Source organism: Empidonax traillii, unplaced genomic scaffold (assembly GCF_003031625.1).
Source record: "Empidonax traillii isolate 1590-97213 ecotype Southwest subspecies unplaced genomic scaffold, ASM303162v1 scaffold380:size670999, whole genome shotgun sequence".
Lineage (NCBI taxonomy): Eukaryota > Metazoa > Chordata > Aves > Passeriformes > Tyrannidae > Empidonax > Empidonax traillii.
The window spans coordinates 575,026-590,979 of record NW_020955573.1 but is presented as its reverse complement, the minus strand read 5'-3'; the positions used below and the strand labels follow the sequence as shown (position 1 = coordinate 590,979).

The window sequence follows — 15,954 nt, the reverse complement described above, 5'->3', positions numbered from 1 at the left end:
TCGAATAAATCCCCTCTGAAAACCCCCCTTTGCTGTAATTCCTGCAGAGGGGTAGATGGAATAAACAAGACGTTGCTCTGCTGACAGGACTACCAGGCCAATGCTGTGCTCACCTATTTTCTTTTTCTTCTCCTTTTCTTTTTCTCTTGGATTTATTTCTGAAAAGGTGGTTTTCTAGCTGTGTTTTTGCAGAATCCATCAACAAGAATTCTCAGTAACAGCAAAACTTCACTGTTTTATGTGAATACACTTGATAAGTTGTTGTCTTGTTTTGGCTTGATCATCTACTTATTTTTATCTTAAGGGATTGATACTGAAATAAACACCAGCAATGAAGTTTGGAAGATCTGCAGTTCTAGCTCTTTTTTCTTCATAATTTTTTTTTAAAAGTTGACAATAATTTGTATTTATTTCATTCTGGTGGTGTTGATGACCACTTCTGTTTTTCATTTTATTTATCTCATTATCTCTTTGGGATGAATTTAGGTCCCTCTTCCATGGTGATTTTTTTGATGTTTGGTTTGCCTTTTTTTTTTTAATTGAAATATATTCTATATTCATGTGCAAGAAGATAAATGAAAAAAACCCCCAACCTTCAAAAACTAGATCTGAAAGGAGAAGAGAAGTAGCAAGAAAATGCTCTCAGAACTTCCTGACCTTTGCATGGGGCTTTGACATCATTTAACATGAAATTTTCTCTTCCTGAGCTGTAAATGGGACTTATTGCAGCTTTGAGATCACTCGGGCACTGCATTTCTCTAAAGCATGTTGAATAAAGGAGGGGAAAAAAAAAAAGCAGAGCCCTTGTTCTGCTTTCCCTGCTTTAGTTTGGGGGATTAGGACAATTTGAATTTGGACTGGAGCTGTGCCAGCCCAGGAGGTTGTGCCTTTACCTGGGCAAAATCACAGCCCCCGTGCAAGGCTCAGTGACTCTTGATTAACTGATTTTTTTTTTTTCCCTTCTACTCAGAAACTGTTCAGAAGAGAAATCCAGCCTCCATTTAAACCTGCTTCTGGAAAGCCAGAAGACACCTTTTGTTTTGATCCAGAATTCACAGCAAAAACACCAAAAGGTAATTAATTGTGCGTGGCTGTAAATTGGTGAGGTTTGTGGGACAAGAGGGTCAAGTTCCTGTTAAAACAACAAGCAAAAAAAACCAGTGACAGAGTTAAAAGGAAAGGATGCAACAGGGTTTCCAGTGCTTTGAAGGAGTGTGTTCTTCTCACAGGGTTCCTGGTCTTTGAAATATTCTGCTAAACTTTGATTCATACAGAAAAAAAAATTAAGTAAATGGAATGTTAACATCTTAATTTTTGGTTTCTAGTTGTGATTTAAAGTCAGACACGCACTGTTTGGGGGGAATCAATACTAAAAGTAAACTCAGTTTGATAGCAGCAGTGATTATATTTAGGGTCAGTATTTCACTAAGAAGGACTTGCTTTAAGTAATGATTATAATTAGTGTTTCTTAGTCTGCTTCAAGTTTCACTTCAAGTTTTCTTTTGTGATTTTTTTTTTCTTTCCTTCTGCATCCAACTTTTAACCCACTTGTTTTTGTTTGGAGGTCTGTGGTCTTAACAGGCTGCACAATATTTTCAAACTGTGCTTACTGTGAGACTTCATAATGAATTTAGAGGTGCATGTAATATAATCTGGGGAAAACTGAGTTCTAATTATTCAGTAATACCACTAATTAAATATTCTTGCCCTGCCTCACTTGTGCCTTACCAGCAGCACATGCACCACTGAAGCAGCACAATCTGGTTGCTCTTCTGTGTTACGAAGTTGTTGAACACAAGACCACGATCTTTATTTCTTTTTCATAAGGGAAGTTGTGTTTCACTAATTTCTCCCTAAAAACATATGTTCATACACTAATTCCTGCAGTGTTTCCCAGTTCAGATAAGACCCAGGAACACTTGCTTTATGTTTGCTACAGAAATAAAAGTAGACAGATAAAAATCTAGAAGTCTTTCTCAACATCTGGTGTTATTCTTGGTTACTTCCCTTCCTTCCCTCAGAACATTTCTTATGGGTTAACTCTCTTAAATGTTGACAAATGGCCTTGTTTTGCTGGGATTTATCCACACTAATCACCTGTGTCTGCCACCAGATTCTCCAGGAGTCCCACCGAGTGCAAATGCCCATCAGCTCTTCAAAGGCTTTAGTTTTGTTGCAACTACTACTGTAGAAGACCATAAAATATCCCCTCTCACCAACATCCTGCCCATAGTACAGGTAACACTTCTTGGGCTTTGGGAAACTTTTTTGACATGTCAGAGACTAACCAATATTTAGTACTTACAACCTGTTCTTTTTTTTTTTTTTTTTTTGGGGGGGGGGGGAAGGGGACAGAAACCATTATAAAATGTGCCTTATTAAAATACCTCCCTGGGATATTTTTGAATTTTAAAAAGTCAGCTGCTGTTTCTCTGGAGGCAGAATTCCAAAGAGAAATCATGGGCAGGCAGGAGAAACTTTTTCTGTTGGGAAACTGTCATGGCAAAGAGCATCTTGTTGGTTTAGATGACAATTTGAATTCGTTTTTTTTTTTTTTTTTTGTTTTGTTTTTTTTTGAAGCAGCTTCATGGGAACAGTGCCCAGTTCACTGATGTCTATGAACTGAAGGAAGATATTGGTGTTGGTTCTTACTCTGTTTGCAAGAGGTGTATACACATAGCCACAAACATGGAGTTTGCTGTGAAGGTATTGGAATAAATTTCCTTGTTACAGTTCAGAAGTTATTGTGCAGCGGATTTGTAAATTTAAATTTATGGATTTTCCAATTAGTGTAGCTGTTTTTATAAGTCAGAAGCCTGGAAATACTGTACAATTATGAGAACAGCAGAAATAAAGTGAGGTTCACGAGGGTGGAACTGGGCTGCAGAGGGAATTAGTGATGCTTCAGACAGTCCATTGCATTTCCTTGCCCACTGGAGCAGGATAGGCTGCATTAATGATAGAATCTTAACAAGGATAGAGCAAGAAATGAATAAACTGTGGGACATGAAACTGGAACATGAATTAATCATGATGAATAAGAAGTAATTAACTCTGGATTTTTTTATTCTGTTGTTGAAGCAAAGATGTAAATAGAAAAAAAATGTCTTTATTAAGCAGGCTTTGTTTAGCCAAGTTGTTTTTCCTGTTATATTTTGCAGATAATTGATAAAAGCAAGAGGGATCCCTCAGAAGAAATCGAGATTCTCATGCGTTACGGACAACATCCAAATATTATCACTCTGAAGGATGTATGTACCTCTCTCCCTGCTACCTCTCACTGCACAGTAGTCAAAAAACAAGTAGAGATGCAGGGAGTTTATCAGGACTCATTAAATGTCTTTTACATGGTAAAATGCATTGTGAGAGCAGTACCTAATAGTAAAGGGAGTATTTTAAAGTATAGTGTTGTCCTGATACTAATTCTTTCTAAAGGCTGTTTAATGAAGCGGAAGTGAGAAATGATGTAGAGGTTAGAAATGCCATTTTTCTTATTTGAAATGATTACTGATGTGTTGGTAATCTGAGAAGGCTGTTCATGTTGTCCTGTCTATGCCAACTGCCAGCGGCTAAAAGTTACCTGTGGATGGGACGAGCAACAGGGAGTGATGGGGCTGCTTTCCTCTTGGAGCAGAAGTTCTGAGGCTGAAAAATGTAATTCAGAGTCACGAATCAACTGCTGATTGACACATGAGCTGCCTCACGCTCCGTGCTGTGCCAGGGCCTGCTGTTTGTGCTCCACGTTCCTGTGGGAGGAGGGGAACAGTCCAGTCTGAAGCTTCCGGTTATGGGGATGTGTAATGGGAGACACTGGTTTGGAATAGATGCAGTTACATGCTTACACTTGTTAAACCTCTCCTCAGGTGTATGATGATGGCAGGTTCATCTACCTGGTGACTGAGCTGATGAAGGGGGGGGAGCTGCTGGACCGGATCCTGAGGCAGAAGTTCTTCTCGGAGCGCGAGGCCAGCGCTGTGCTGTTCACCATCGCCAAGACCGTGGACTACCTGCACTGCCAGGGGGTGAGGGTTCCTGCCAGGCACAGCCTCTCCCCCATCTCTCTGACTTACAGAGCCCTTGTGCTACGTGCCTGGCTTGTTTTTATGGCAGAAGGGAGAGAGGTTTTGTATTTTATTCCAAAGGTGAATCATATCAACAACTCGTCCTGTTCTTCTGGCAAACCCTTTGGACTCTGCAGTTTGTGAAGCAGCAGATGTTTGTTCTCTTGTGCTTGTTGGCAAATGGTGATGTCAGTTCCAGTTGCATTATGAGCCAGTGGGCTTTTAATTACCTTACTTGAACTAGAATTTTCTGTTACTTAATAAGTATATTTATCTAGAGAACACTTTTTATAAATTGCAAATTACGTACAAACAAATCCACTTTGTTTGGTGCTCTTTCTAAATGGTGCCTTTTCAAATTTCTTGGTTTAAAGGTGGTGCATCGAGACCTCAAACCCAGTAATATTTTATATACAGATGACTCCAATAATGCTGATTCCATCAGGATTTGTGATTTTGGATTTGCAAAACAGCTCCGAGGAGAAAATGGACTCCTTCTAACCCCGTGCTACACGGCAAACTTTGTGGCACCAGAGGTATTTTAAGCTGCTCTGTGTTTTCTTTATGCTGTTTTTGATGCATCAGATACTTAAACTTTTTAGCAATGCTTGAAAAAAAAAAAAAAAAAAGGAAAAATTCTGCTAGTTTTCCTTAAATATAATCACACATACTTTACAAATACCGATGCATGTGTTTATTTTAAAACTGCTTTAAAATAGCAGAGTCCACCCTCAAAAATTAAATGTAAACCTGTTGAAAATCTTAAGGGATGATGTTCTGGGAACAGGAAATATTGTTGGTATTTACTACAACCTGTATATTGAAAAATCAGTAGTCAAACCTGTGACATGATGCAGGGATTGCCTTACCCTTTCTTTGGGCTGGGTAGTGGTGTTGGTTTGGGGTGGTTTGTGACCCATGAAAAGTCTTTTAACACTCTTTGTTTCACAGGTGCTCATGAGACAGGGCTATGATGCTGCTTGTGACATATGGAGCTTGGGTGTTCTTCTTTACACCATGTTGGCAGGGTGAGAAAGATTTCTGAGCTGTTTTGTTTACCTAAAATTCCAGCATGCTGCCTGAATCCCTGCTTCCCTTTAAATGGTAAGGGATTACCTCATGGAATGACACACTCAGGTGGAACAGTAAGTAAATAAGTAAACACAATAACCAGCCTTATCTTACGAGGAGGTTTAAGGCTTCTCTTTTCCATAGGACATGACTAGGGGATGCCAAGGACTTTCCCCAGTTCCCTGGAGAGAATTTAGCCTCTGGAGGTACCTGAGGGTTTTCTTTTTACCCTCCAGCCTCTTGTCCTCCTCACCCTGCACTCTTGGAGTCACCTTCTGGTATCTCCTGGCCCTGTTGGAGAACACACTGGTTTATAATCTCTGGAGTTCTCTAACTCAGCCAGACTGATGCAGCTCTAGGAAGCATCTAGTGGCCAAAGGAGAAAAGGTTTTCTGAATTTTGCTCTAACAGAAGACTAGCAGGCTTTTTTGTCTAAGGGCTAAATAATTGGAAATTATTCTCTTCATAAATTGGTGCTTCTGTTGTACTGTGAGAAGTATTCATAGTATTTAATAGTATCTGTGTATTCTATGATATGTTTCTGTTGGCAGTGGAATATTGACTGATTAACGAGATTTTTCCCAGTTCCTTGCAGTTTTTTACCCCTAACAAGGTGCTTTGTTTTTTTGTCTCTCAACAGCTACACTCCCTTTGCCAATGGTCCCAATGATACTCCTGAGGAGATCCTGGTACGGATAGGCAGTGGAAAATTCTCCCTAAGTGGAGGCAACTGGGACACTGTTTCAGATGCAGCAAAGGTGGAAATGTGTTCTGTTTTGATATTTTTGTAGAATTCAAAGGAATGTTGCTGAACTTTATAAACTGGACTGATCTGTCAGGGCAGGTTGTTATCATTACCTGTAAATTGTATTGCAGGGAAGGACGTGGTGCAGCCTCCTGCCCCAGGCAGGGCCAGCTGTGAGACCTCACCAGGCTCGGGGCTTTATTCAGGGGGCTTTAGAAGCCTCCAAGGGTTGGGCACTGAACAGTTGGCCTGGGCAGTCTCTTCCAGTGCTTGGCTGCTATAACAGAATCAAAATCAGGTGTTTGTGGGGTTCCTTCCCTGCAGGGATGTTTTTTACAGTTATCTGTCAGTTGTAGTAGCTGCCCAGTCTGCCATTAAGTTGAATTTTTTATAGTGCCATTTCTTTGTTGTTCAGTGCTGAAGTCATCAAATGTCTTGTCTTTGTTAGTGCTTTAACAACCAATTAGATCTGCGTATCTTGCCAAAAATCATCAGCTTGATTATGCAGCTGTCCCTTTTTATTTAAAAACACTCCATCTCTTCTCAATTGCTCCATGAGCTCCCTGGGGTTGGTGTTGACCTGGTATCTTAATCACCAGTGTTACCTTTTCTAAAGATTGGCATTAATATTATTAATATTTAATAACTATTAATAATAATTACTAATATTAAAATATCTTTTCCTGATCCTTTGGAACTGCACTGTTTGTTCAGTTCAGTAGGAGTGATTCAGAATGCTGCTGTCTTAGCACAAGTAACTCACTTCTGTGTATTTAAGAATGCTTAACAGTTTGTACCTCAAACAAAGGGAACATTCTGTCTGCTTGTCCATATTTTGTTTTTAATTCAAACTATTCCTGTCTCTGTTCTGTGCCCTTCCCACCCAGCTCTGCTTTTGACCAACACTGTAATTAGTAGCTTATTGCTGATGCTTCTAACAGGCAAAATCAAGTGGCCATTGCTGTTGGATTAATTCTTTATGTGACTCCTTGAAAGAAAAGTTCGCTGCTGGTGTGTCACTATCAATTAATTCAATTGTAAGATGTAGTCAGACCCCAAACATGCAGAATGAACATGGAGAGATGTTTGCAAATAATAGCTTTCCTCCATAAATTCTGACTGCTAAATTTTAATAGGATTTCTAGTCTTTTAAAGATTCTATTAATAACAGACATGAAAGGCACAACAGCAAGTTCTTTGCAATAAAGGCTTGCTCTGTTGAACTGCTGCAATAGTACAACACATTGTTTTGAGCCTTCTGCAGTGTCAAGGCACAGAAAGATCCAATCTGTCTGCTGATCAGTGTGTGTGTGCATTGTGTTGATCCCTCTGCCACAGTGGGTACTCTGCTCACTGCTGCCATCAGGACTGCTTTAAAGATGATTTCAGGTGAACAGTGTGTTTGGTTTCCCTGCAGGACTTGCTCTCCCACATGCTGCACGTGGATCCCCACCAGAGGTACACGGCAGAGCAGGTGCTGAAGCATTCCTGGATTGCCTGCAGGGACCAGCTGCCACATTATCAGCTCAACAGGCAAGATGCCCCACATCTAGTAAAGGTAAAACAGCCTGCACTGTGCTCAGGGTGGTGGCTGTGCAGTGGGTTGGGTTGGTTCACAGCTACAGACACAACTTTTGTTAGTTCTTTTTGTTTGTTCTTTAGAAGAGGAATTAACTTCCTTTTCTTTCCCTTAGAACCTGCATATGTAACTACATGAGAAATTCATGGAATACTTTGGGTTGAAGGGACTTTAAAGTTCATCCAGTCCCACCCCCTGCCATGGTAGGGACACCTTCCACTAGCCCAGGTTGCTCCAAGCCTTGTCCAACCTGGCCTTGGACACTTCCATGGATCCAGGGGCAGCCCCAGCTTCTCTGGGCAACCTGTGCCAGGGCCTGCCCACCCTCACAGCCAAGAATTCCTTCCCAGTGTCCCATCCAAACCTGCCCTTTGGCAGTGGGAAGCCATTCCCCCTTGTTCTGTCACTACACACTCTTGTATAAAGTCCATCTCTAAATTATTAATAAATCATTTTTTTAGCTTATGTTCAAAGGAAGAGATTTTTCTGGATGCTTTCTTTACAAAGATTAAGGTATTTAATACTGAGTTGTGTCACGAGTGTCAGGATCTGAACAGCCACTGAACCTGCTGTGTTTGATAAATTGGTGCTGATCTCGCTTGGAAGGTGCTAATTCTACCCTACATTAAAAGGTGACTCCTATATATAATGTACACAATACACAGGAAAGAAAAAGAAATGTCACACGTCAGCCGTGCTTAGAAATCAGAAGGATTCAACAATAAATGTATTTTTCCAAGCAGACTTTAGAGGTGCCCATGACCTGCCATAAGTAATTTGGTTTTCATCGAGCTAATCAAGAACTTAATTTTAATTTGCTTTATTGTCTGATAAAAATATTTTTATATATATATATATATTATTATTTTATATTTCTTTTTTTCCCCAGGGAGCCATGGCTGCTACATATTCTGCACTGAACCACAAGACATTTCAGCCAGTGTTAGAGCCTGTTGCAGCCTCCAGTTTAGCTCAGCGACGGAGCATGAAAAAGCTCACATCCACAGACTTATAGATCCACTGGCACACCTGAGCACACAGAAGCAAGGGGGAAACTCAACAAGGGGCTCTGTTTCGCCTGACCTGTGATCAAAAAGGCATCTATGGTTTCCTGCTACACTACTTGAATTCTGTAAAAGTCCTTTTTTTTAAAAAGAAAAAAGAAAAAAAAAAATCCACAGGTTCATACTGTGTTTGTTTTACAGGCTGTATCTGTTAAATTAATTTAAACATCAGGTACACCATGATGAACTTCTCTACACTGTCCTTTTGAGATCTGTTGCAAATATTCTTTCACATTCTGTATAGTTTTGCTGGGTTCAGTTAAAAAAAGAAGTGGTTTAGGGGACCGTTGCCAATGACCAAGTTGTACATAAAGTGTCAGTGGGAGTTTTCTTTTCTTCACACCTTTTAGACCCTGTTGTGAAGGACAAATTAATTTTGTAATTGGGCACTTAATTCATTCAACTTGATTCATTTCACTTGTCCATGACTCTTTTATGCAAAGTTGAGTCATGTCTTGTGCCAGTGTTCAGTTCATTAGTGTGGATTTGGGAGGTCTGTGTTTGCATGGTGCCAGTAACTGATAAATTTATGTGAAAATTCAAACAAAGGGATGTGGAAAATTCTGCACTTTACCCATCAACTTAATTTGATCACTCGTGACCCAAAAAGAAGTGCTGGTTGTGGCCTCTTACAGGAAAGTGAACGTTTCTAGTTGTTGCCACAAACTGTGTTCTGCACTGAGCTGGAAAAAGTTAAAATGTGCATAAACTGTCAAAAATAAGGATCTCAAAAACATTGGTACCGCTTTGAGACAACATCATGCAGCTCAATCCTTTGTTACTTCAATTTGCCATCCATTAGTACAGCTACTGAGCTATTTCCCTCAGCAGTCTTTCCACTGAATATCCAGGTTTTTTGGCATATGACACAAACTGACACTTTATTATAACAGACTTGGCACGTGGATTTTTATTTATTTGATTTTATTTTTTTGTTTGTTTTAAACTAGAACGTTGTTGCTTCTCTCTGAACCTCTCGCTGCATGTACGAATATTACAGAACAGAAATGCAAAATTCTCTTTGCCTAACTGTAGGGGTAGCTTGGGGAAACTATTAAGCCTTGCAGTGTGCCCAGATAAGGGAATTCTGACCAAGGAATGTCACAGTTATGGATGAATTCCTATGGCCAGCACTCCCCTCGCCCTCTCTGTCTGGTGTTAGGACTTGAGCTGTTCCTAAATGCTGTGATGAAGAGGAAATAAATTGCAGGGCCAGAATTATCTTGGGGGTTTCTGCCTCAGAACCTTTGCTAACTGCTGGTAGACTGGGGACTAATGCATTCAGAGATAAAAGTATTTTCCAAAGTTGTAGACACTGAGCAGTTGTAGTTTTGTTGCAGGATGACACACATTTTAAATATTAAGTAAATTAGTGACGTCAGACTGTGAAGAGGTAGAAAATCCAAGTGACCAAAAATCCAATCTGATTTGTCATTATTGAATTTCCACTTACAGGGCCCCAGTGATGGCAGAACTGGGGCATTCTGAGACAGAGAAAAATAAAACCTTCCAGGAGAATTCTGGCCCAGCCACCAGGAGTGGTGATGGTAACTCCCATCTTACAGGGGGGTGTTGGCTGGGTTTTGTCTGTACCTGTGAAGTACTTGGGGGTGTTGGAAGTTCTGTTAGATAAGCTGCTTTCTTCTGTTGTGGTGGGGGAAGATGGGAAGGTCTGAATATATCTAGATTTGAGACTTCCTGAGGAGAGCAAACATAGGTGTGCTCTTTGTATCCTGCAGAACGTGCCCCATGTGGAATTTCTGGAGTGCTGGAAGCTTTAGGGGCCATTTGTGCCTAGTTTTGAGGTGCCTGTTTGAAATGCTTGAAAGCTTCTCAAAGAGCACAACTGCTTCCTAGAAAAGCTTTTTGTTTAGGAGAAAATCTGCCCCTTTTGCAGCTGGTTCTTCTTCCTTTTCCTTAACTCTGGAGACTTTTGCCAGCAAGAATGCCTGTAAACCTCTTGTCCACGCTCTGTCAGGAGAATTCTGATGTAAATTCAGGGCTGACTGCCAGAAGAATTTGAATTCACTCAAAAAAAAAAAAAAAAAAAAAAAAAAAAAAAAAAAAAAAAAAAAAAAAAAAAAAAAAAAAAAAAAAAAAAAAAAAAAAAAAAAAAAAAAAAAAAAAAGGCAAAATGGTGGAAATGAAACTCCCTGAGCCAAGGTCAAGGTGTAATGTGGGTTGAAATGTAGTGGTAAAAGCTGTGGTGGGGATGAGAGGTAAATGCAAGGCTTGGAACACAATGGAAATGTCAAACTTGAATTGTCTTCAATTGCCTTTCCTGTAAGGCAGCAGCTGGTCTTTAATGGCTTTACCCATGAATCATTTAACAGAGTTTCTATTGGTATTTTCTTTTAGCTTGTAGAAGCACCACATTATAAGCACCTTAAAAGCATTTTGCACAAGAGCAGTTGGAAGCAGCTGGAGGTACTGAAGTTGTTCTTGGTGTGCAGCACAAAGGTGGTGAGAGGAAAAGTACACAGACAAGGCAGAGAACACAAACAGGGTGGATGTTCTGATTCTTGGCAGAGTAAAACAGCTCTAAAGTTATCCCTGCTGGTCTCATATCGCTCCTGACCTTTAGTAAAGGTGATGCTCCTGGGGGAAAAGGAAAGTGTCAGTGACTGCAACGTTACAGAGTTGTCTTATCATGAAGAGAACGTGTGGATATGTTATATCTGACAGGCTAGGGTACCCTGGTATGCCAGTTGTAATCCTTAATTTAGGGGGGGAAGTTCCCTTGCTGTGACTGTTTCAGCATATCAATCTTTGAAACATTTTGGATGTGCAGGAATACAGAAGAATTCATGTGCAGTTCGCTCTTTCTGTGTCTAATGATCATCTTTGAGGTGTTCCTTTTGGAACTTCTTCCATATTTCTCATCCCTACTTTTCCCAGCTTAGGTTTTGTGATATAAAAGTAGCATGGTCTGCTCATGGGCTGTCAATTAAATGTTTGAAATAGAAGAACAGGTGACTGGAACAGAGGTCAGTGCACAGTGTCTAACTTTCATATCATCTGGGCACAGCTGAAGTTCACATATTTACTGAGTTAGGGGAAAAAGTGAGTCAAATTTTTACAAAGACTGGTAATTACACAGAAACAGGCATTCAGCCTAGAGGAGTTCCCCCAGGACTAAAACTTGAATGATACAATATTTTGGCAATGGCTTCTGCTCTGATGTTTGGTGATAATTTTCAATAAGCTCCAACTCTCTGGTGCACAGGGGGCAGATCCCACAGACATCAGCTGGAGCTGGAGCAGGCTCAGGACATGCTTTGCTGGTCTCTCACCCCTTGGATATCACTGTTTCCATCTTCAGCTATCCTTCTGATAAAAAGTGAGGGAGTCTGTTGTGTTCCTGTTACATATCCACAAACTGCAGAGGCATCGGTGTGAGCCAGTGGTGGGTGACACAGAGTGCCCACACTGAGAGCGTGGCCTGGGTGGGTTCAGTCAGTCTGTGGCTTCTGTAGCCTCAGTGTTGTGTGGTTTTGGTTCTTTTCCCCATTTTCCTTAAAACCAGTAAATCCTTGACCACAGCAAGAGCCTGAGGTGCAGGTGCTGCAGCTGTGCTGTTCACTGTAGTGTGATTTAAGCATCCCTGCATCCAGAGGGGGAATCCAAAACCTCGCCCAAGTCAGTCCCGTTGAGCTTGAATTCTGTCTGCCCTGTTTCAGTTCACTTTTCAAAGCTGATCTTGGTTTGTCCAGTGATTAAATTACCTCGAGCAGACTTCAGCACTTGGAAGTTCCTTGTTACAGGCTGGTCTGTGGAACTGAGTTCAATGAATTAATAAGGCTATAATAATTCTCCTGATTTGTATCAGTGAAATTAGGCTAAAACAGCAGTGCAGACGTGGGGGTTTATGTACTTCTGTAGCACTTAAGTTTTTCAGTCCTATCCAGAATTAAAAGTTTGCAAGTATTTGTGGGAGGGGAAGAGAGGAGCAAATTTTTCTTTCTCGTGAGTTTTCAGAAGGTTCCCGAAGCTGTGATGATAACAGAGCCCTTATTTAATCCTGTAAGGTTAAAACCCATACAGTTCTCCTTGGAAGTTCATTCAGAAACCACGTTGGGTGTGTGCTGATACCTGTTGGTAACACACCTTCTCATTCACACTGTACCATCCATCTGCATTAACATCCTCTAGTCCAGCACATTCTGAGTACTGGTTGTCTCTGCTTCAGTGTAGTTCTTAAATGTTTGCTCCCCCAATTTATGTTGTGCCTTTGGGAATAGAAGAAAATACAAATTTGGGAAAACCCCACCCTGAGTGTGTAGCTAAAGCTGACTTGAGTATTTATAACAATTCATACAATTAGAAGCCCCCATAAAATCATCAGCAGCTGGTTTTCTCGAGCTTTTTCCTGTGTAATGAAAGCAAACTCTCTCTGAAAGCTTTAGAAGATACTTGATTGATTATATCTCAATATTTGGGCAACAGCTCAGTACCAATAGCGAGTTTGAATAACGCTGAATCCTCTCTTGGGTTTTTTCTGTGACAGCTGGAGGTGCTGGGGGTGGCTCTCCTTTGCAGGCCCGGGGGTTCAGCTGTGGCTGTTGGGCTTTGGGGCAGTGTCGTTGATGAACTGCATTGTCATCCTGTCCCGAGCGCTTTGGCACCTTGCACTGACCCCCTGGGCAGAGCTGGCCCTGCCCTGGCACGGGAGTGGTGACAGTGAAAGGGCATTACCTGCAAGCAGTGCAATGAATTCCGTGCTCTCTGAGGTACTTCAAAGATGGAACCATCCAAAAGGTCCCCATTCTCAGATATTGTAACTGTCATTTCTTTCTCTTAAAGCATATTGTGGATTTTGTATCATACTGTATTTATTTCATTTAATTTTAAAAGAAATGTTTTCTTTAAAGCTCTGTATATATTGACATTAAAGTTTGCATTGTACTACGTTTTCCTCTTCTTGCAAGGCTGAGTCTGGCAGTGCAGGGTGTGCTGTGCTGGTTTTCTTGGCACTGTTGCCAAATTGCAGCGTGCCAAAGACAACCTGAAAACGGTATTTATTTTTGTTAAACCTTGTGAATAATCCTAAAGGTACAGTTTTAAATAGCTGGCAGTTCCTTGAGCACTAGAATAAAAAGGTTGCAAATTCATAATGTTTTATAATTGACAAAAATCCATCATTTGTGATTTGGAAGTTCACCAACTCTTTTTTTTTTTTTATTTATTTCTGCTTAAAATGGATGAGCAAGCATTCTTAAATATAAATTGTATTACTTGGTAAACCTTGCCAAAAATCTCACATACATCAAGAGCTATTTAGCAATTTATCCTCAGTCAAGTGTTTCATGCCACACTTGTAATAAAACAGGCATTCAGTGGTAGGATTGGTGTGTTAGAGTGGGATGATCCACCTTCTGTGTGTTTTTCAGGTATCTGTTAAATTTGACTTAATGCACTGAGAGGAAATAATTTTCCTGCAAAGATTTGGTCCTTTGAAAGTAAACACTTGGACTGTGAGTGCCAGGAATCACATTAAAAACTGCCCTGCACTGACACCTGGGCAGGGTTATGATGATAAATCTCTGCAGATTATTGAACTCCTCTGTCCTAAACATGAACTGTTGCAGCAAAGCCAAGTGTTGTTGATGTTCTCACTGCCAGAGAATGGAACAGCTCAGGATAATCCCCGTCATGGCACAAGAAAATGAGATTTCAGTATAATGGCATTGATGGTAAATTGCAATATCTGGGGTTTAAATCACTCCTGAGGTATTTGGTAACTGCTGTTGCTGTTTGTGTTCAAAATGGCTTATGGATATTTTTGTTTTTCCATCATTCCCGAGGCACAGAAGGGTTTTCCAACAGTTGCCTCAAGTCCATCTCTTGGGTGATATTTGCTCCCACAAAAGCACTTTGGGGCCTGTCTGGTGGGTGACTGAAACCGTATAGGAGGCAACAGGTAAAAAAGATTGCAAGATGGTGATGGTTTGCTTGATTTCATTGAAGGTAGGCAGGAAAAAAATAACCAAATTGGCCAAAAATATTACTCCAAAATACTTCTAATAGCCCTGAAAACCCCAAAGTCTCAGTGAGTTCCTGTAGGTTTGATGAAGATATTGCTGGTGGGAGAAGAGACAAGGCATGGATTAAAACCCAACCTTACTGAAGGGTTTCAGAAACCGAGCAAGTGTTAAAAAAGGGACTCCAGAGTGTACCTTTATCACATCCTGCTCTTGTTTTCCTGCACATTTTGGTTCTCAGGAGCTGTTTTCCCCATGATTCATCTCTGAAGCTTTATGCTTTATGATAAGAGGCACCTTCCCACATGTTTTTCGTGCTTTTATGGGGTGGACAAGGTTTTAAGGTAAAGAAAATGCTCCCACCTCTGCCCCAGCATTGGCATGTGGAAGAGGGAGCAGGTGTCTGCTGGAAGTTCTGCCAAAAATAAGGATTTAACTGTATTTATTTTAATGTTTATTTAGCAGTTTTCCCCAAGAACAGGTATTTTGTTGTCTTGTACCTCCTTTGGGCTGGATTCAGTCATCTCAGGGGTGAGGAAGGAGTGAGTAGCAGGGGTGAAGCACAGCCCCAGGGGATGCTGCTCACAAGGGATACAATTTTTCATTGCTCTTCTCTTGAGAATCTAAACTTAAAATTATTTAAATCCCAGTATTGCTGAGGGTAGGATGGAGCAGCAGATCTCGGGGACGTCGAGCCTTTGAAATGTTTTATCACTTCAGCTGGGCTGTCGGACACCGGAGCAGGAGAATGTGCCTTCACCGCAGCCTCGGTGGGTCCTGCCGCGGGGAGCCGGGTAACCCCTCGGGGAGCATTTCTCCTTGGGGATCGGAAGGAAATTGCTGATGCCTGGAGTGCAGGCAGAGAGAAGGGACATGGAAGGAACCTCCAGGTGGGTTCAGAGTCCCAGCGAGCCCAAAACCACCGCGAGTGTCGGTGCCGAGCTCAGGGTGTCGGTGCCGAGCCCCGCGGCTGCCGGGCCGGGCTGGTCCCATCGCGGGGCAATTCCCGCTGGCCGAGCCCGTCCCGGGGGACCCGCGGGGGGTCCGGGGGTCGCAGCCTCCCCTTCTCCATCCCCGAGGCCGGGCTTGGTCCCGCAGAGCCCCGGGAACAGCGGGAGCCGCCGCCGCCCTGCGCTCCCTGCAGCTCCCGGGAGATGGAGGCAGCGACTCGCTGCTCCCCGACATTCCCACCCTGAGTTATCCCGTGGGAAAACCTCCCCGGCTGGAGGATGCACGGCCAGGAATAGGAGTTCTGTTGTGGTACTGGAGTTCGATCGCGTTTTGGAATTTTATTTGTTTATTTTTTCCTTGTCGAGAACACCTTGTTCTGCTTGTTCTCTGATTTTCCTGCCTGTGGGATGTGGTGGGGGGGATCCTGTGGGATCCCTTCGTGTTCATATCCCAGAGAATTTGCTGGAATGGCTTCAGGTTTGCTGCTCAATAACCTGTTCTG

The 15,954-nt window shown here is 41.7% G+C and overlaps 1 protein-coding gene across 2 annotated transcripts in view; it reads left to right on the top strand.

Moving 5' to 3' along the window:
• The window catches only part of LOC114062056 (ribosomal protein S6 kinase alpha-6-like), a 31,744-nt gene extending 22,930 nt beyond the window's left edge, over positions 1-8,814 (top strand). The window contains exons 13-22 of one of the 2 annotated variants that reach the window (XM_027893087.1): positions 971-1,073; positions 2,114-2,238; positions 2,584-2,706; positions 3,162-3,251; positions 3,864-4,022; positions 4,436-4,597; positions 5,013-5,089; positions 5,773-5,890; positions 7,295-7,435; positions 8,346-8,814. In XM_027893087.1, the coding sequence (XP_027748888.1) occupies positions 971-1,073; positions 2,114-2,238; positions 2,584-2,706; positions 3,162-3,251; positions 3,864-4,022; positions 4,436-4,597; positions 5,013-5,089; positions 5,773-5,890; positions 7,295-7,435; positions 8,346-8,471 (1,224 nt within the window). In that variant the 3' untranslated portion in view covers positions 8,472-8,814. Of the gene's footprint in view, positions 1-970; positions 1,074-2,113; positions 2,239-2,580; positions 2,707-3,161; positions 3,252-3,863; positions 4,023-4,435; positions 4,598-5,012; positions 5,090-5,772; positions 5,891-7,294; positions 7,436-8,345 lie in introns of both variants that reach the window. The other variant, XM_027893086.1, reaches the window with a different exon arrangement.
• The last annotated feature ends 7,140 nt before the right edge of the window (positions 8,815-15,954 follow it).